General features: G+C 36.7%; 1 protein-coding gene across 1 annotated transcript in view; it reads left to right on the plus strand.

The window, feature by feature from the left end:
• Nucleotides 1–18,933, plus strand: part of LOC140697253 (uncharacterized) — a 41,503-nt gene extending 22,570 nt beyond the window's left edge. Inside the window, exons 3-5 of the mRNA XM_072964031.1 lie at nucleotides 10,518–10,610; nucleotides 18,414–18,529; nucleotides 18,767–18,933. Coding sequence (XP_072820132.1) covers nucleotides 10,518–10,610; nucleotides 18,414–18,529; nucleotides 18,767–18,933 — 376 coding nt within the window. The remainder of the gene's footprint in view (nucleotides 1–10,517; nucleotides 10,611–18,413; nucleotides 18,530–18,766) is intronic.
• Nucleotides 18,934–22,171: the final 3,238 nt, after the last annotated feature.

Here is a 22,171-nt window from a genome sequence, read left to right on the forward strand (position 1 = left end):
CAGGTAATTTTTATTTTCTATTTTTTGTTATTGTTTCTTCATTCTTTCCTTTTTTTCCTCCAGAGCTGCTTGTCTTTGTCAATTATATATCCTGCATTTCACCACCATTTCTCTCTTATTTCACTAGTAATTTTCATTGATTTGTGTTTTTTGCTCTATATTCTGGGGTATTATATATTCTGGGGTATATATTTTTTTTTATTGAGGTATAGTCAGTTTACAATGTTGTGTCAATTTCTGGTGTACAGCATAATGTCATATACGGCTATACACATACTCATTTTCATATTCTTTTTCACCATAAGCTACTACAAGATATTGAATATAGTTCCCTGTGCTATACAGTATAAACTTCTTTATCTATTTTATATATACCAGTCAGTGTCTGCAAATCTAGAACTCCCAGTTTATCCCTTCCCACCCACCTACCCACTGGCAACCACAAGTCTGTATTCTATGTCTGTGAGTCTGTTTCTGTTTTATATATATGTTCATTTGTCTTTTTTTTTTTTTTAGATTCCACATATGAGTGATATCATATGGTATTTTTCTTTCTCTTTCTGGCTTACTTCACTTAGAATGACATTCTCCAGTTCCATCCATGTTGCTGCAAATGGCATTATTTTATCATTTTTTATGGCTGAGTAGTATTCCATTGTATAAATATACCACAGCTTCTTTATCCAGTTATCTGTCATGGACATTTGGGTTGTTTCCATGTCTTGGCTATTGTAAATATGCTGCTATGAACACTGGGGTGCAGGTGTCTTTTTGAATTAGAGTTCCTTCTGGATATATGCCCAGGAGTGGGGTTGCTGGATCATATGGTAAGTCTGTTTTCAGTCTTTTGAGGAATCTCCATTCTGTTTTCCACAATGGCTGTACCCAACTGCATTCCCACCAACAGTGTAGAAGGGTTCCCTTTTCTCCACAGCTTCTCCAGCATTTATTGTTTGTGGACTTTTGAATGATGGCCATTCTGACTGGTGTGAAGTGATACCTCATTGTAGTTTTGATTTGCATTTCTCTGATAATTAGTGATACTGAGCATTTTTTCATGTGCCTATTGGCCATTTGTATGTCTTCGTTGGAGAATTGCTTGTTTAGGTCTCTGCCCATTTTTGTATTTTTTTATTAAGTCATATGAACTGTTTATATATTCTTGGAATTAAGCCCTTGTCAGTCTCATCTTTTGCAAATATTTTCTTCCACTCTGTAGGTTGTCTTTTTGTTTTGCATATGGTTTCCTTTGCTGTGCAATTATGGTTTTCTCCTTTCTGTAGCATCCTGCTTCTTTTCTATTTAGAGTAGACTTTTCAATATTTCTTTTAGCATAGGTTTAGTGTTGTGAAATTCTTTTAGTTTTGCTCGTCTGTGAAATTCTTTATCCCTCCTTCTATTCTAAATGATAGCCTTGCTGGATAAAGTATCCTAGTTTGCATCTTTTTCTCATTCAGGACTTTGAATAAATCTTGCCACTCCCTTCTGGCCTGCAGTGTTTGTGTAGAGAAATCAGCTGAAAGCCTTATGGGGGTTCCCTTGTAACTAACTCTTTGTTTTTCTCTTGCTGCCTTTAGAATCATTTCTTTAGCCTTAACCCTTATGCCATCCTGATTATAATATGTCTTGGTGTGGGTCTTTTCGGGCTCTTCTTTTTTGAGACCCTTTGTGCTTCATGTACTTGGATATCTGATTCCTTCTTTAGATTTGGGAAGTTTTCAGTCATGATTTCTTCAAATACCTTTTCAATCCCCTTTGCTCTTTTTTTTCCTTCTGGGACACCTATTATGTGTAGGTGGGCATGCTTTATATTGTCCCATAGTTCCCTTATATTGTTTTCATTGTTTTTTTTTGGTTTGTTTTTCGCTCAGCTCTTGTGATTGGGTGACTTCTGTTGTCCTGTTTTCTAAGTCACTTATTCATTCCTCTGCATTATCTAGCCTACTTTTTATAGCCTTTAGCTCAGCTCTTATCTCAGCAAATGAGTATTACAATTTTAATTGGCTCCTCTTTATAGTTTCAATTTCCTTTTTGATGTATTCTGTCTATATTCACAATCTCTTTTAGTTCCTTCAGTACTTTGATCAGTCCTTTTTTAAAATCATGATCTAGTAGGGTATCAAGGTCTATTTCATTAATCGTACTTTCAGGGGATTTTTCTTGTTCTTTTAATTGGGAGTGGTTCCTCTGCTTCTTCATTTTACTTATATCTCTCTGGAACTATGAGTTATGGAGTATCAGTTATCTACTGTGGTCCTGAAGGGGTTTATTAATTTATTTCTCCAAAGCGGATGTGGAAATAAAACTAAAAAAATTTTTAAAGAAAAACAAATTTGAAAACAGAGTGTAATCAATAACAAAAGAATAAAACAAAGAGAAAAAATCAAATTGGGACAAATTTTTAAAAATTTAAGAGAAGTAAAAAGATTTGAAAACAGTATAATCAAAAACAAAAACAAAACAGAAATAAAAATCAAATTGAGACAAAATTTTTTTAATTAAAAATTTTTAAAGGGATAAAAAATTTTTTAAGAAGTATTAAAAATTTAAAAAGAAAAGAAAAACAAAACAAAACAAAACAAAAAAATGGATGTGTTCCCGTGGAGACCGTGTGCTCTTAATAATTTTGTCCAGAGGTCCTATTTGAGTATGGCTAGTTGTGAAGTCTTGCTTCTGTGCCTTTTGTCTGTTAGCCCTTTGGTTGGGAGTGTGGCTGGTTGTGTGGTGGCCAGAGCCTGCCCTGGCTATTGGGTGGGGCCTCCTTTTTATTCTGTGGTTGCCATTGCTCCTGCCCTGCTCCTGCTTTGCTGGTTCCAAAGGCCCTCTGGTCACGACCCAGATCTGTGGGCGGGTAATGCCTTCTCCTGACGCTGCCTCCCAGTGCCTTGCTTGCGCATGGTAGGTGGGCGGGTTGCACCTGCTCCCAGTGCCTCTGTTCGGCACTGAGCTTGTGCAAGGTAGGGGGCCATGTTGCACCCCTGTTAAATGCCGCTCCCCTCACCGAGGAAGGTCCATACTTGGTAGGTGGAATCACAGAAAATAGCCGCACTAGCACTTGCCCCCTCCATGTGCCAGAACTCCACTCCTTGTTCATTTGTCTTAGAGGCACAAGTTTACAGAGGCACTGGGGCAGAATGGTCCCCTCTGCCTGGGGCTGTAAACAAATCTCAGTCTCACCTATGAGGTTGTGGAGCCCCTAGGTACGGATTAAGGTTTCTACCCTGCCTCTCCTTGGGAGCCGCGCACTGGAGAGTATGGTGGCTGTGGCTGAGCCCGGCCTGTCTTCTCCCAAAAATGCACCAGTAATGGTGCATCAGGTCTGAGGAGACAAAGGCTATGGTGCCCCTCTCCCCAGGGCACACCAGCAGTGTTGTCTTGCTTTTTTTTTTTTTTTTTTTTTTTTTTTTATGGAGGACCCAGGCAGTTCTGATCTGTATACCTTCCCAGCCACGGCATATGGCACTCTGCAGTCTCCCAAGGTTGCTTCTGAATAGTCAACCCGAGTCCTCTGCCCGGTTCTGGCACCCTGTCCCACCCCCCGCTGTCAGTTTGCATCTAGGGCTGGGGATCGCAGGGACCCTTTGTGCCCATTTAACTTAGTTCTGTCAGTCAAGAGCTATTCCATACAGATCTGAGCCTCAGAGGTTCCCCCTCTGTCCCACTGACCTCTCTGTTGCAGAGAGGAAGACCCAGCTTATGAGTGCTATTCCTCCTTTGCTGCCCCCTCCCTGTGGGACTGGTCCTGCACTACTTTCGTATTTCTTCTTTCTTTTTTCCTGTTCTCCTACCATTTATGTGGCGTAATTTGTCTTTTGAAGAAGGCAATGTTCTGTCAAAGTTTAGCATGTGTTCTCATTGGACGGGTGGGTCTGTGGATGTCGCTCTTGGTGTATTCATGGGAGAGGGTGAGGTACGAGCGTCCTTCTACTCCACCATCTTGGCCCTTCTCCTTTAATCCCTTTTAAATATAATCTCAAAAGTCTCAAATTTTAAAATAGTTTTAAAATGTGTTTAATTGACTTTTTATATATCTGTATGGACAGGTTTTCTTTGATGGTGACTATCAAGAATTTGAAAAGATCATAATTAAAAGGTCTTGATAAGGAGCCATGTATAACCCTTTCAAGCATAAAACCTAATTTTTTAAAGTATTTTTCAAACAGATATGAGCTCAAGTTTCTCATTAAAAGCTTTCAATAAATGTTAGCTTCATGTTTCATATACATTCAGTATCTAAATAGCCCCCCAAATTTTGTACTTTAGTTCCTTTCATATAAAAGCTGTACTTAATTTTTACCAAGCTAGGGAATCCTTTGACTCCCTTCAGTTTATCTGTGTCTTTAGACTGGATTCTTGGAAATATATTCTGAGACAGAGTTTCAGGTAGAAATTCTCCTGGGAAATGCCTTCAGGAGACACACCTGTTAGGAAGAAGAGGCAGAGGTGAGACTGGATAGAGGCAGAAACTGATACCATTTGAGATCTGGCATTGTGATGACCTTTCAGCATTGTCTCAAATTGATGCAAGGGGCTGGGCCTGCATATGCTCACATCAGCCCCTATTACACCTGCTGGGAGGCTGGTAACATTGAGTGAGATACCCTGTGAAAAGCTGGACTCTCACTTCCCCACCAGCTTGGAGATGGGTAAGTCAGCCCTGGGCAGGTCACTACGGAATCTGCCACACTGAACGCTCTGGGTGCTGAGTTGTCCTAGTAACTGAGCTATTTCTTTAACTTCCTTGGGCTTCTACTGAGCAACATTTATTTGGATTTTTTACATTGGGCCTACTTTTTCTGAATACACTGTACCTCCTGTGTTTTCATCTGCACTGTGGATGACAGTACTATATTCTTTTCACAGCACTTACTGCTATCTGATATTACAAATTAATTTATGTTGTCGTGTCTTTGTTGCCACCATTGTAATTAAAATTTGAGGGGATGACAGCTTCAGTCATTATTGTATTACCAGTGCCTAGAACACTGGCATAAGTTGGCACTCAATAAATATTCACTAAAATGAGTGATAAAATAAACGAATGAATGATAGGACTTCCGGACTCAATTCCAATATGTGTCAGTGGAAGCATCCCCATGCTAACAAACAATTCTCAGATGCCAGCAGGGTGTCAGAGAATTCAGGGTGTCAGAGAATTCAACTCAATTCTGACACAGTCCACCTGGATGTGGAATGAGATGCCACAAGTAAAGGGCTCAGTCCAAAAAGACCACCCTTCATTTCAGCTGCCAGTTGCAAGCCCAGCCTTTTACCTGTGCTTCTGACCTACCAGTAATAGATTAGGGATTCTGATGACCCTCTCCTCAGGGTCAATCAATTTGCTAGAACGGCTCACAGAACTCAGGAAAACCTGTTTACTCACTATATTATCAATTTACTATAAAAGGATATTAAAGGATACAAATCAACAGCCAAATGAAGAGATATACAGAATGAAATCCCCCCCCCCCCAAAGGAGCTTCTGTCCCTGTGGAACTTGAGGCTCAGCATGGCAGTACAGGGACTTGTTCTGATTCCCTTTTGTGGAAGCTCTTTGAAGAGGGCCAAAAAGCTGTGCTTTGGGGTTTTGTGGAGATAACATCACACAGTCATAATTGCCTGTATCATGAGCCAATGGTGATTTAACATCAAGCCTCTCTCCCTTCTCAGGATATCAGGAGGTGAGACTAATGTTGCAACCCTCTAATCACGTGGTTGTTTCTCCTGGCAACCAGTCCCTACCCTGAGGTGGGATCCAAAGTCACCTCCATTAACATAAACCCGGCTGTGAAGGCAGAAAATTCCAAGCATTTAGAGAGTTATGAGGCAGGAACTATGAATGAAGACCAAATATATCTGAGAAATATATTTTGGTCATCTGAATAAATATTACAATGAATAAATGCTCTACCTCTCTTTTTTCTTCTTCTTCTTTTTTAACTTTATATTCTGCTTCCCAGTATCTTAACTCTGTTATAAAATGTATTCGAATGACAATGTTGCAGAGCTAATCCTGGTAGCTCACTTGGACATTAAAGAAGTTCACAGATTCTTAAAAGATCATTTGATGAGATGTCCTGTCCAAGAATTTGCTGTTTACATTTTATGGAAAATCTTTTTAAAAAATTTCAATCTATAATTGCCTTAATTTTTCAAAGTGTTTTTTGTATTATGCATAAGAACAGGATTGTCAGGCCTATTGAAAATGAAGTTCCCTGTGTCCATACAATTTTCAGAAAATTGCTACCATCTTTGAGTGTATTTAGAACTGAGGAACATAAACTCAATAATATTTTCCATTTCTTATCTCTTCCAGGATGTTGTCTTACTCTGATAATTCTCTGACTCTCTTCAGTAATAAATTTCCCTTCTGGGTGTTGATAACTTATCTGAAAATGCTATAGTACATTTTATACCTTCTGAGTGGACTTTTTGCTATTAATCTGTTCAGAAATTATTCCATCTGCTTCTGTGTCACTAGAGATAAATGGTCACAGCAGTGTGGTTTTTGTTTTATCTTATTTTTCTAGTTTTTAATCAGACCATCAGAATTAGCTCTTTTCTTCAGCTTTAAAATGTTTCAGTTTTTCTATTTTTCCATTTCTCTCCCATAATTCTCTGATTAGTTATTAACTTGGCCTCTCTTGTTTTTTACAGTCCAGAATGCATATACCATTGCAAATTTCATGGGACTTGTGACGTATTTAGGGGACAACTTCAATAATATAGCTCTTAGATATTCCTTACCCAGAAAACACATTTCTTCAGGTTGATTGAAGATCTTTGTGTTGGCAAATGAATTACTTTGTTTTCTGAAATTTTCTTTATGCCTTAACATTCTTGGTTGTATACCCAAAATTATCACTTCCCTATAATTTTTATTGTCTCCCTTACACAGTTGATGGTCTTTTGTATATACTCCTTTTTGTTGCTGTTATTTTCAGGGCCTTTGTTTCAAACAAATGCAGTCACATTTCTAGTTTCAAACAGTTGAATTTAAACAAATTCCAAATAGTAAGCACCATTTACAAAAGGTACTGGAAAGATATAGTAGAACTCAATGTCTCCATGTTTTTGTTTTTGTTTTATTTTGTTTTTGTGTATGTGTGTGTGTGTGTATATATATATATATATATATATACGAATAATTGACATATGGTTAGTTTATAGTGTGTCAATTTCTGGTGTACAACACAATGCTTCAGTCTTACATAAACACAAGTATATTTGTTTTCATATTTTTTTTACCATAAGTTACTATAAGATATTGAATATAGTTCCCTGTGCTATACAGTATAAACTTGTTGTTTATCTATTTTATATGTAGTAGTTAGTATCTTCAAATCTCGAAGTCCCAATTTATCCCTTCCCACTCCCTTGTCCACTGGTAGTTTGTTTTTTTATGACTGTGAGTCTGTTTCTGTTTTGTAAGTAAGTTCATTTGTCTTTTTTTTTTCTTTAGATTCCACATATAAGTGATACCATATGGTATTTTTCTTTCTCTTTTTGGCTTCACTTAAAATTACAATCCCCAAGTCCATCCATGTTGCTGCAAATGGCATTATTTTATTCTTTTGTTCTGGATGAGTAGTATTCCATTGTATAAATATACCACAACTTCTTTATCCAGTCATCTTTCAATGGACATTTATGTTGTTTCTATGTCTTGGCTATTGCGTGTAGTGCTATATGAACATTGGGGTGCATGTGTCTTTTTCAATTAAGGTTCCCTCTGAATATATGCCCAGGAGTGGGATTACTGGATCATATGGTAAGTCTATTTTTAGTATTTTGAGGACTCTACATACTGTTTTCCATAATGGCTGCACCAAACTACATTCCCATCAACAGTGTAGGAGAGTTCCCTTTTCTCCACAGTCTCTCCAGCATTTATTGTTTGTGGACTTTTGAATGATGGCCATTCTGACTGGTGTGAGGTGATACCTCATTGTAGTTTTAATTTGCATTTCTCTGATAATTAGCGACATTGAGCATTTTTTCATGTACCTATTGGCCATTTGTATGTCTTCATTGGAGAATTGCTTGATTAGGTCTTCTGCCCATTTTTGAATTGAGTTGTTTGGTTTTTTCTTACTAAGTTGTATGAGCTGTTTATATATTCTGGAAATCAAGCCCTTGTCAGTCTCATCTTTTGCAAATATTTTCTTCCATTCCGTAGGTTGTCTTTTTGTTCTGCTTATGGTTTCCTTTTCTGTGCAAAAGGTTATAAGTTTAATTAGGTCCTATTTGTTTATTTTTTGCTTTTATTTTTATTGCCTGGGTAGACTGCCCTAGGAGAGCATTGCTGAGATTTAGATCAGATAATGTTTTGCCTATGTTTTCTTCTAAGAGGTTTATAGTGTCTTGTCTTATATTTAAGTCTTCAGCAATTTTGAGTTTGTTTTTGTGAGTGGTGTGAGGGAGTGTTCTAACTTCATTGATTTACATGCAGCTGTCCAGTTTTCCCAACCATTTTCTAAAGAGACTGTCTTTACTCCATTGTGTATTCTTGCCTCCTTTGTTCAGTTTCAAACAGTTTAATTCAAGCAAATTCCAAGTAGTAAGTACCATTTACAAGCGGTGTTATAAGGATACAGTAGACCTCAATGTCTCAATATTGATCTTTCTATGAATATATTAATAAAGTCTTTAGAAAAGATCAGCTAGGTTTGTCTCTGATCCTTTTTAGAGCCTTCTTTTCTTGTCTCTGAGCTTCTTTGCATGTTTTTATATCCCATGGTAGTAATTTGTTTATTTCCTTGTATTATGGAGAGTTTCTGCTCACTTAAAAATTGCTCATTAATTGCAATACATAATAATCATTAACATTTATTAGTACCATATTTCATGTGTTGTTCCCAGTTTGTAAATCATTTCATTATTTCCTTTAATCTTTTTTACAGTTCTTGCAAAATAGTATTATAACCTATTTTATGGATGGGAAAACTAAAATCAGATTGGTTTAGCATCCATCCTCAAACCACCAGTACAAAGGAGAATCAGGTTTTAAATCTTAGCTTATCATGATGTTTCACTGCCTCATACATATCATCTTCTTTAAAATACTGATTTCTTCCCTCTGTTAAAGCCCCCAGATCATAATTTCATGGTCTTATAATTCCTATAACTCTGTTTCAATTTATGAATAGGAGCATGCAATGCAGTAATTGCTGGAGATAAGTCTTTCTTGCAACTTTTCTCAGTGCAGATATTCTATGTGATGTGAGTGTGATTGCAAGCAAATTTCCCAAGGTAAAGAAATTGCTTGCTCTTGAGGCTAAGAATCCTCAAGTTGAGTAATATAACAACTCACCAGCTAAACAGCTCATGTCTTCTCTGTATAAGATATTAATTCTTTCCTGCCACTACCCCCACTTTAAAAATAATTCTGTATTCAATATCCATTTTTCAAATTGCATGTATTCAGAACAACTTTTGCAATGTCTTTTTGAACTCCTGCCCAACATTACTCTTATTCACTCAAGGTGCTCTGTAGAAACAAAACTCTATAAACTCTGAGCTCAATATCCAATATTCCCAGCAAAATAAGGACTTCTTACAAGTTTGAGATAAATGTTAAAAATAAGGCAGAACAAATAAGGTCAAACAAAATGAGACAGAAAAGAAAAAGCATTGGAAATTTTGATTGGGGGTAAGGACTTTGGTTTATCTGGATAAACTAAACAAAAGAGAACTATGAATCATGTTAAGAAGTGAATTATGCTATCAGATTATAAATTTTATTTTGAAGATACAATAGTTAACATAGTGTGGTAGTGACTGAAGAATCAAGGGACAGATAGCGGAGTAGCTCTAGAACCAAAGTAAGAATCTCAAATAGGATTTACAATATCACAAGTTCATAGGAAAAGGATGTATTATGTTTAACATTGTGTTGGAAAAATTAGTTATTTTGAAATAAAGGCCAGTTTTCAGTTGGCATTACATGCAAAATATATTGAAACAATGAAAAGTTTAATGGTAACAAAACTATAAAATACATATGAATATTTAGGATATGGAAGATGAGAACTTTTAAAAAATGAAATCATTATAATATATATGAAGATAATGATGGCAGATTTGCCTATTACATAAAAATTTAAACCTTTAATATATCAAACATTAACATTTTCTATACTGTTAAAAAAGCGCTTTTCCTTTTATATATAAATAATTAATATAAATCAGTAAGCAAAATAGCCAAATCTATGAGGAAGTATTTTATGAAAGTCATATAATTAAGTAATAGGCCTATAAAAATCCAACTCATTATGAATCACAGAAATGCAAATAGAAGAAAAGCAGTGCCCCGTAATAGACTATAAATGGGCACCAGAAAAAGTATAGTACTGACTGTTACCACTTCAGCTAAAGTTGGCATCACAAGGTAGCAGGTGAGCTGGCCAAAAAAATGAGGTTAAATGTGTTTGCCAAAGAGCCGTGACTGTAGGAGAAAGTAAATGCTTCTTTCTGGTTCGTATAATTTATGGATCGACATCTCCATCATTTCTTAGGGTAGATCAAGGGCAACTTCAAGACAGTGGAGTCCTACTTACGACAGAGAGGCCCTGCATTCAAAACACCAAATATCAAGCTTTGGATTGCAGGTGATGTCTTAGCCTGTGGGCTGCTATAACAAAACACCATAGACTGAGTGGCCTATAAACAATCGAAATTTATTTCCACAGTCTATAGGCTGGGAAGTTCAAGATCAAGGTACTGGCAAATTTGGTGTCTGGTGAGGTCTTACTTCCTAGTTCACAGATGTTCTTCTTTTCTCTGTGCCCTCAAATGGTGGAAGGGGCAAAGGGTCTCTGTGGGGTCTCTTCTTAAGGGCATCAGTCTAATTTATGAAGACTCCATCTTCATGATCTTATCACCTCCCAAAGGCCCCACCTTCAAATACCATCACACTCGGAATTAGGCTGCAACATATGAATCTGGGGGAACATGAACACTCTGTAGCAGGTGGTAACTGTTTATAGATGCTATGTATACTATATGCATATATGTAATATATATCTATATTTAATAGTTTATATTGATCTAAAAGCAATGACTGCTCTTTTAAGATTCATTGATTCCCCAAAGTGCTACTGTTTACAAATGTATGCAAAGTTTAAAATTTTATAGTTTTGGTCAGAACTCAGACATGTTAATATCTTTATATATTATTTAAAATGAAAAAATTAAATTCATGCATGGTTTTCCCTTTCAACTTGTAATCTAAACATGATCCCAGCTCAGGAATTTAATTTTTCTTCCATGGCTTCTTTTCACATTTTAGTTGAGCCATGGAAATACAAAATGAATACTATGTATATATTTTTAAATAGGATATTTTTTTCAGGTTGTATTTCTACCAGAATCTTTTGTTCCAAGTCATTGAATGCATTTCATAAAAATGAGTCACTTCAAAATGAGATTTCTTGGATTATAAGCATAATGTGCATGTGTTTGGAAAAAAGAAGAAAGAGAGAAATATTTTTTAAAGAAACAGATGAATAAGTTAGCATAGCCAAAGGGCAGCAGAATCTGATGTGACAGGCTTTGCATGCTTCACGTATTAATGCAGTTTCCATAGCAGCCACCACATCACATGATAGTTCAAAATAATTTGTAATTGCCAAGAATTCTTAAAGGGAAACAGACCCAACTCTTATATAATTTTAAAGATCAACTAAATATTTCTAAATCTCTATCCTTGACTCAGACCCCAAATGAAACTTTATGGAAGCCACAACGTCTAAATCTCTACTTCCTTATCCATTAAATTAGGATAAAAATGTATGCCATGCCTGCCACCTAGGATAAGTGATTTCATAGATAGGAACATGCTTCAGATAGTGAAATATGATGTACAAATGCAGGGCAGGTAATTTGTCTAATTGTAGACTATTATACCTGGAAGAAATGTTAGAGATCACCTGGTCCCAGCTCCTCACTTCACAAATATAGTAAAAAACACTAGACTTGTCCACAGGGTCACACTAAGTCAGTGGCATGGTCATTATTAGTGCTTGGTCAGTCATTTGTCTCCACGTCCAGGGCTGTTGGCTTTTATCCCTCTCTGTCCCTGTGGTTGGTTACTGCCCTATGGGATGTACTGCCCTCTGCCTCCCTGATTCTCCACACTAGTTACTATGATGAAAAGTCATCACTCCAGTCTTCAGGAGACACTGTCTGCACAGATCTGGCCACACAGAACTTCAACATTTATCTTTTTTTACAGCTGAGAGTCTTACTTTTAATTTCACATTGAGTCCTAAGCATGCTTTTCTAAGTTCTTTCAATCTGTTCAGTGTTTGAGAATGATCTCTGATATAATGGGGATTTTTAACAGAACTTTCAAGGGTTTAAAAGTGTCTAGGCATTATGTAAATCGAAAAGGGAAGAGACTCTGTCTCCTGAAACAGTTATTATCTGAGTAGACTTTATTGAAATGATGTAGCATTAATAGCCAGTTTTAATTGTGTATAGTATATTTTAGTTCGGGGACAATTTCACATACAGATATAATTTAATCCTGATAATAAAGTGCTCTTTGAGGGAAGTTACCCTCATTGTGCTGTTGAAAAACACTGATTTTCAGAGATACTAATTCACCTTTCTATTTTGAGAATAATATTAGAGCCAGGATTTGAATAGGTTTTTTGTTTTACTTTGTTTTTAATCAGGTAATTTTCCTCTTACTCAACAACATCTACACAATCAGTAAGTGCTTTTGATCAGTCTTGCCCACTGGCTTGGCGTCATGTACCTGTGTGGCCTTGAATGGGTGGAGCCTGGCACGGAGACGAAATTCTTCCCTAGGTTCCTGGCATTTCCTAACCTGTTCGAACTTGGCTTCTCGGTCCATTTCCTCTGACTTGAGCTGCTAACCTCAGTTGCTGTCTTCGTCTTGCCTTCTCAACTTGACCCATCCCTATTCTCTCAACTTCACCCATGCCTATTCTCTCAACTCTTGGTGGTAACACTGATTACTGATGACAGCCATCTTGATTTGATTCTGTTGCCCCAGGGACAGACTTCACCCACCCTGTCCAGGCGTGGGAGGCAGAAGCTGCCAAGTTCCTGCTGCTAACAGTGTATTTTCCATCAAGCACTAGCTAATCACAGGTGACCTGAGGTATCTGGAACACTATAGAGTTTCCCTTATCTGGTTCTACAGCCACCAAAACTCTCTGAAGGAGAGACAATCACTGGGTCCCTTTTTCCAGGGTTCTGTACTCAGAAGATAATTAAACCATAGGAAAAGTACAGAAATATAACTGTATAATCATGAGCCAGCCCCTCAGTGACTCTGAAGGAACCTAAGGGAAGGTTGGGAGGGCAACTGAAATCCAAAATGTACAGCTAAATGGACAGGCTAGTTGATTTACACACTCACATGTATAACTTAAAAGACCACTATTTGTTTACTTGGTGACTTTTGTTCTCTTACTCTGTAAGCTTCAGAAGGGAGTAATCTTTTTTTTTCAATTAAGTTATAGAGTTACAATGTTGTGTTGATTTGTGGTGTATAGCATAGTGATTCATTTACACATACAAATATTACATTTCATCTTCTTTTTCATTGTAGGCCGTTACAAGGTACTGATACAGTTTCCTGTGCTATGCAGTAGGACCTTGCTGCTTATCTGTTTTATATTTAGTAGTTAGTATCTGCAAATCCTGAACACCCTATTTATCCCTCCCCATCCCTTTTCCCCCTGGTAAGTTCATTTTCCATGTCTGTGAGTCTGTTTCTATTTTGTAAATACGTTCACTTGTGTCTTTCTTTTTTTAGATTCCACATATAAGTGATATCATATGCTATTTTTCTTTTTCCTTCTGGCTTACTTCACTTAGTATGATTATCTTTAGGTCCATCCATGTTGCTGTAAGTGGTATTATCTTATTCTTTTTTGTGGCTGAGTAGTATTCCATTGTGTAAATATACCACAACTTCTTTATCCAGTCATCTATCAATGGACATTTAGGTTGTTTCCATGTCTAGGCTATTGTATATAGTGCTGCTATGAATACTGAGAGGGGAGAAAGTATCTTTTCAAATTAGAGTTTCTTCTGGCTATATGTCCAGGAATGAGATTGCTGGATCATATGGTAAGTCTATTTTCAGTTTTTTGAAGAACCTCCATTCTGTTTTTCATAGTGCCTGCACCAAACTGTATTCCCACCAGCAGTATAGGAGGGTTCCCTTTTCTCCACACCCTCTCCAGCATTTATCATTCGTGGACTTCTGAATGATGGCCATTCTGACTGGTGTGAGGTGATACCTTATGGTAGTTTTGATTTGCATTTCTCTGATAAATAGTGATATTGAGCATTTTTTCATGTGCCTCTTGGTCATTAGTATATCTTTATTGGAGAAACGTTTGTTTAAGTTGTAAGAAAGTAATCTTATTTGCTGTTCACTGATTTTTACCTGTTATCTAGCACAGCAGCTAGTACTTAGGAGACTTTCAATGATTTATATTCTAAATGAATAGACAACTGAATATATCCTTTGTAAGAAAATATATGCTAGCTAATTAAAAGTAGATGTCCTTATTTAGAAATATAACTTTAATTTTTACACTCAGTTTAGCCTATTTATATGATGTTACCATTCTCTTCTTATCTATGACCATTTGGAATTAATTTTCATTGTTTGTTGAAACAAAAAAGGAGAGTTAGGGCTGCTGACTCAGGGGAGAGAACCTGTTTTGGACAGGGTACAAGTGAAATGGTAATATCAGTCCCCTCAATTTATTGGCTTTTTCATTGCAGAAAATTAGCAAATGAGTCCATTGACACATTAATAGTTTCCATTTAGGCAGAACACTGAAAGCCAATGAATGCCTAAAGCCCTTGGCTGAATATGGCTTTACAAAAGATTTACTGACACATATTTTTTTAAATCACTAATTCAAAGAAACTCTTTTAATGTTGTTTTTTCCTTTGGTCAGGTAAGCTGATTGAAATAAAATTTATCTGAGTACATCAAAGTTTAAAAATCTAATAAAGTTTCAAATGAAGTTGAACAGCAGCAGGGACCTCTGGAGACATTGTCCCCGCTCCTGATAAAATGGCTGCTAAGTCAGACTTTGAGAGACATCCCCCAACCCCAACATCTTCTATAAGATCTCTGGATGGGAGGTGCTGCAGGCCTTCTGGGCTATTAGTGTGAATGTCTAAAGACTGTCTAGAAGATGACTGATGGATGTTAAGTTATTCTCTTTGCAAAATAAGAAGTTTGCCTTGTTTTATTCTTATAAGACAAGCAATGGGCTGGTCACCATTCTGTGCTGCTATTTATGTGCTAGTGTTTTACACATGGTAGAAGTCAATGAATAACGATTTATCTTCACAAGGATTTTAATTTCTTGCCATTTATGTAATTTCTGTTAATGCATAATACTCTAGCATTTGTAGAATATAGTACAAATACTGGCATTTCTAAACTATAATACATTCTAATGACTTTGTTTACTTGGTAAATCACTTTTTCATTATATGTCTGTATCCACCCCTCTCAACGTTCCCTAACCCCATCACTTTACAACATACCTCTTATTTTAAAAGTACTTAAATATTAGAAATAGAAGGCTCTTCTAGAGATCATGGACCCCAGTGCCACCACTTTACACATTAGCATTCTGGATTACAGACAATGTAAGTTCATCTAGTTATTAGTGGCAAAGTCCCTGATAATTAACTATCAAATGATCTTCTTTCTAAAATACCAGTTTTTAATTTATTAATTCTTATTGTTAGCTTCTTCCATTTTTGAAAAGAATACATTAAGAATGCCATATTGAACAAAGTTCACAGATAAATTTTACCTTATCTAATTATCCTAATGCCATCTTCCTGCCCAGAGTATAATTATTGAGATAAATCATAATAACTCCTGTCAATTCACAAGACAGTAAAAGTTATTCAAATAAGCTTGGCACATCATGAAAAATTACTCAAACATTAATAATAAATCCAAGAATGCTTTGGCAAAAAGTACAGGGTTTAAATCTGCAGCCAGTCAGAGTAGGTGGCAAAGAACCAATTATCTGATAATCAGTTTCCTTGGACTTCAAATGGTCCTAATCAATGGTACTGCCTGGGTTTCATTCTTCATGCTAATAGACAAACTACACTCTTCAGGCAATAACATATCCCAAGGGGGTGATATCCTTCGGTCTAACACCAAACTTTGTGAATGTTCAATAAATGCTGATGATGGACTAATCTATTAAACATATAAAGATGTGGTAAAGGGCGTGAGCCCTGGAGTCTAACTACCTGAATGCTGTGTCCTTCTTACTGGCATTGTAACTTAGACAAGTTACTCATTCTCTGAGCCTCAGTTCCCTTGTCTTTAAAATGGAGCTAATAATACCTCAAAGGATTATTGCCAGCAATAATGAGATATTTCAGGTGAAGTGCTCAGAAATTACCTGATACAGAGGGAGTGCTCGATAAATGTTAGCAATTATGTTTAATTCATTGAAAATTTATTTTTCATAGACATGAAACAAATGGCAGACTTTGTTCTTTTTCAGAAAAAAAAAAAGCAATCCATCCATTTTCTGGAAAAAAATGACGGTTTTTACAAGTACAGCCTAGGTCTGAGTTCCAACCACTGCTGAGTATTGTGATCTCAGCCAAATAAGTTAACCTTCCCTTCCTATTTCTGTTTCTTCATATTTAATATAAGTATTATAGTACTCTCTGCTTTGCGGCATGTTATGTGGTTTAGATGAGTTATTACATACAAAATAGTGGTGTTACTAAGTTGGCCTATAGTTAGAACATTGAAAATATTGGTTCTTTTTCTGGATCTTATGCATAAAGGTTATGGTTAGAATTACTCCAATCTGCAGACTTACTTGAATATGAAATTTAAAGGTTTAGCCAGCCATTTTCATTATTCTTTGAATCAAAACATTTTATATTCTTGTTGCACTCAGTAGCTGTTACTCTCTTTGACAGGAAATGATATGAGATGAGAATGCCTATAAATCACACTTTAAAAAAATAATAACTCTGCTGTTGAATTACTGTTTTGGCCTTTCAGGGTTGTGTTAGATTAGTTGAATAATGTACCCTCCCCCCTACCCGCACCATCCAGTTCCCACCCAGGTTTTCTGTGGATTTGTGAGTTTGCAAGGAGGAGAGATTAATTAAATTACAGAAGAACACAGATGTCAAAAATGTTATTGTGCAAACAAGAGTTCTGCTAGGTGGGGCTTATCAGGCATCCTGGTAAACAAACACAACGAAGGTTACAGTACTCTGGGTCACTGTGAGGGACAGGGAGCTATTGTTCTGATGCAGATTAAGTGAGAACGAGAAGAGAAACCTAACATCAATCAGCAGTCTAGTTTTCCCTCCTCGTAACCTTTTCTGCCAGGACACCTTGACCTTTGATTTTTAGGCTCTATCAGATATCATGCGGGGTTGAGGGGAAGGGGTTGTGTGTACAAAGAACAAACAATTATACATATATTTTAAACAAAAGTTTAAAAAGAAAAAAATATAGCCCCACTAGGCAAGACATTTTTCTCTTTGTCTACCTGTTTGCTTATTTATACTTTGTTATAGTAGTAAAATGAATATATAATGTATATGGTTTTATATCATAATTTTTACTCTTAAAATATCGTATTTTCACATGATATAATTTGACAAATACCAGGAATGCCGTTGACTGTCTTTGTGTAAAGCACAGCCCTTTCCAGTTATTTTATTAATTTTCTGATGGTTTCTGAGAGAAGAGCGAGCTATTGTTTTTAATATATTGAGTCCCTAACACCTTAGGAATTATTCACACCCTTTTCTCTAGGAGTGACAGGGAATCCAGGGCCTTGTGTTCACACTATTTACAGATAGGCAAGGGAGGAAAAAAAATTAAGAGGAAGAAAATAAGATCAGCAAGTAGGCAATAAGAATTATAAGTATTTCCTACTTCCACGGCTGTCCAAGCTGTGTTCTACCCAAGATATTTCCATATAAACCCCCCAAAATAGGAACTTTATTTTCTCTTGCAGAGTAGAGACAAAAGACTTCTATGGTTTGGAGTAACTAACCATAAGTCGCTCAGTCTCTACTTTTCCTGTTCCACTGCCTGTGCATTCGCCCGTCACTTGAGGATCTAAACACATCTTGAGGCTGTTTTTTTCCATAACATCTCTCTTTAAAAAAATCTAGAGCAGCATAGCAAAAGAATCATTAACTTCTATGACCAATCAAGAAACCATTTCTATGTATAGTATTTTCACCAGCTACTCTTCTGGGAAGAATCTGCTACAAAACAGTTGTGAGTTAGCTCTGTTTGGGAACACTGTGTTGCCCATGGGCAGCTCTGAATAAGTGCTAATGGGAATGAGGTCGTGAGGTGAATTCTCACCAGGTTTCTCTTTGTTCCACAGTTGTCCTAACCCTGCCTGGTTTGCTGGCTTGCAGAAAGAAGACAGACCTCACAGGCTCCTCTGTGCCTCCATAATGGACAGAGAGTTGCTAGACCTGGACTTTCCAGGGTGTCCAGGTTAGATGGGATTCAGGGCATTTCTTTGGGATCCCGGTGACACACTCATGCCTTGACAAAGTGTAACCTGTGAGCTTAAGAGCTCAGAGCTGCCCAGCCCAGGGACCAGGCAAAGTTTCCTAGAGGAAACTATCTCGGCTGCCACCCAAAAGGGACCCTCTCAGTCAGCTTTTCATTGGAGCTGAAGTTTGACCACTTTCAAGAGCTCATAAGTCTGCTGCTTCCACTTCTCTACAGCGAGCATCTGCGCAGGCTCTGTGGAGGCATCAGCTTCTGTTTGTTTCTCTCATGCCAAGAGCGGTTTAAAGTGCCCACCAGCTCCATCCATCTCTACGATTCCAAATCCTACCAAGTGCTGTATAGCAAAGATCCCAAAGCCAGGACATGTTGAACAGAATTGCTGAGAAATAAATAAAAAGTTTAAGTGATTAAAAAAATTAACCTTGAATAGAAAGTGTGGTGGGTAGAAGTGTGATGGGGACTCATCAAAATTTTCAGGAAAAAGATAAATTGATAATAAGAGGTTAAAAGCTAAAATATAACACAAAAGGCAAATAGATGAAAGGACCATGTTCTATCACATTTCTTTACATTTTCAGAGCTAAAAATGGCAATTCCAACCCCAAATAATTTAAATAAGCTACACCCCAAAGAAGCAAAGTAATTTGTCCACAGGAACATTGCTGGTGTAGCTAGGTTTTAAACTCATCTGTTTGACTCCCATTGTCCTCTACTGACACTGAAGAAGAGCACTTGATCATGACTCTTGGAAAGAATCTTATGAAATCTTGGGTGCAGTAAACCCACAATATGTTTCCATATTGGTCTGCCTTGAGGCCTGGATCCCGTCACCAACCAATGTGTGCTTTCTGAGGGCTCCAAAAACTCCCTTCAGAAGATGATGCCCTTCTGCAGATGATATTATCACCAGACAATAACAAATATATAAGTAGATTTTCCTCACCAGAATTTTGCAAGAGTCATGACTAAATGACCAATCTAAACATGCATAAAACTGTCCAGCAAAAATGGTGATACATAATGTGCTCGTGAATGTTCCTGGAGGAGGAAAGTAAGGGAAATTAAAGAGAATTTGGGTAGGTATTTAAGAAAGATGGTTTGATATAAATGTTTTATTTATATCTTTTAGGAATCTTGTTTTCATATATCTGTAAATCATGATTGATAATAGAAAAGGAACATTTTGGTGCCTAGTGAATACAGAGCCTGAAGAAAACACTTGTTTTGTTCAAATTGGATTAATATCTACTGTATAATTAATTTTTTTCTTTATGGCATAGGATGGGGCTAAAGCTGTGGTTCTAAGGCTTGCTTCTATTATTAAGCAGGAAAATTTTCAAATAACCTAAGATGAATGATTTCCAAGACTTCCCATCAGCAACTTCTGAAAATTCACTACATCTTCTAGAGTATTCTAGAGATAGGAAAGTTATTCTCACAACTTGTGTCTGACTACGCTTTTGCTTTATGACTAGCTTGTGCTGATTTTCAGCATGCTTCATCCACATAGTGGGGCTAGTAACCCTATTCTATCCCATTATTTTGAAGATTAATAAGATAATATACATACCAGTAATATAGGACTTGGCATAGAGTAAGTGCCCAATAAATGATAGGGCTGCTACCAACTACTACCATTATACTTTGTTCTGAGACTGAGTGTGTCATGTTTCCCCTCATTCTGTATGTTAATTGCTGTCTTCCCCTCTGGGATTTCTAGTAGACGTAGCAAGGACATGGGCATAAAGCAGTGACTGTGCTCCCCAGGAATAACAGGAATCATTGGAAATACGGGTTCATGCATGTTCACAATCTCCATGATTTTGAAGGGGCAGAGAAATGGTATCCAAGCTATCCAGAGCATTTTTTTAAAGTCCATGTCTGAAAAAGAGCACACCCCAACCTTCAAAATGTACTATGTAATGCCATCTTATTTCATGCTTACTACATTCTATACCAAGAAACTACCATACTTGACATGTAGTGGGAATTCAGGATATATTTGCTAAAGAGGTAGACATTCTCAAAGAAAGAAAGTTTTACTTCTTGACAGGCAAAGTTCTGCCACTGCAGTAAGCCACTCTGTACTGTACTTCATCCAATGGTACATTGGTCTTTGTGACCAAACTGACTCTTAAAATTATCCTTATCCTGTTTTGTTCTGTTTTGAATGAGGAAGTATAGTTTGGTGTTTAAGAGCTTCTGGAGTTGTATAGGTCTGGTCTCAAAACAGCACCATCACTTGTTGGTTGTCTCCAAACAATAATGTCATTTTCAAAACATGTACACCTTCTCTGACATAATACATGCATTCAGTGTGTCTTTAGTATTGTGAAAAGCAAACATAGCTGTACAATATAGATACAGATTTTATTAGCCAACTATACATTTCACTTGAGGAATAATCTCATTGGTTCTCATCCTTTCAAATGTATCTCAATATTTCTTTGAAATTTTGTACAACTCACCATGTCCTTTGACAATGATCATATTTATATTATGCAGTAATTCATCTAATAATGCAAGTATGAAAGTATCTTGGAAAAGTTCCATGTTGTCACTATCAGAACTTCATTTAACACAGTCAACTAATACAAATACCATGTTTTCTTTCCTAAGCTATAAATTCTTATGAGGCCTGACTTAGTTCACTGCTCAGTTCCTATTGTTGAAAAGCAAGATTCAACTGAGTAAAATTTAAAGATCTAATTGGCTTTATTTAATGATTTATGAATCAGGCAGCATCCCACTTAACATTTAGAAAGAACTCCAAGTATCTATACAAGATGACAGAATTTTATAGGCAGAGAGGGGACAAGGAAGTTACCAGCAAGGTGTGGATTGTTTCAGGCAAGTTCACCTTCCTTTCGGATACATTAAGGGTTTATCAAGCAGATTTCTTCAACAGTTTTGACCAGCAAATTCCAGAGTGACTTGTTAAGATTACATTCCTGGGAGAGGCTGAAATTGTAATTAGGTTAGGTATTAAGTCTGGATTTGATTACGTGAGCTTAGCACATGACTCCATTTGGAGCCTGTTATCTCTTTTTTAACATTTTAGTAATATATTTAAGGAATCATGACACTGGATTTTACATTGTTAGTATGTACTGGCCAAAGTAATTTATTTGTTATATTTTCCCTGTGATGCTTGACTATCCCCATAGTTTAAATGTTTTATCACCACCAAATCAAGAAAATTGGCAAGATTATGGGATTTTCATGTTATTTGTAGTCATGGCTGCAAATTTGAAATGCCCCATCTATCTGTGAATAACAGCTTGATTTCTCTCCAGTTTATCTTAAGAGTTGCGTAATATACTAGTAAAATTATGTCCCAAGCACCAACTGTATGTCCTTATGAAGATCAAAAGAGTCTGAGCCAACATTAATTTTCTAAGTCAAATATTTTATTACGATTTTAAAGTAATGCATGCTCATGGTAAACAAAACAAGTTTGATTACTACAGAGAAAAGTAAAAGGCCCCACCTCCATACCCTCTGTTTCTAAGAATATTCTGTTAACTGCTCCATATGTAACCCTTAAGAAAATTTCAGTGAGCTTACAAGCACATTTACATGGGGAACTGTAGGGGAGGGTAACGTTCTCCTCAACATTCA

Source organism: Vicugna pacos, chromosome 7 (genome assembly GCF_048564905.1).
Source record: "Vicugna pacos chromosome 7, VicPac4, whole genome shotgun sequence".
Lineage (NCBI taxonomy): Eukaryota > Metazoa > Chordata > Mammalia > Artiodactyla > Camelidae > Vicugna > Vicugna pacos.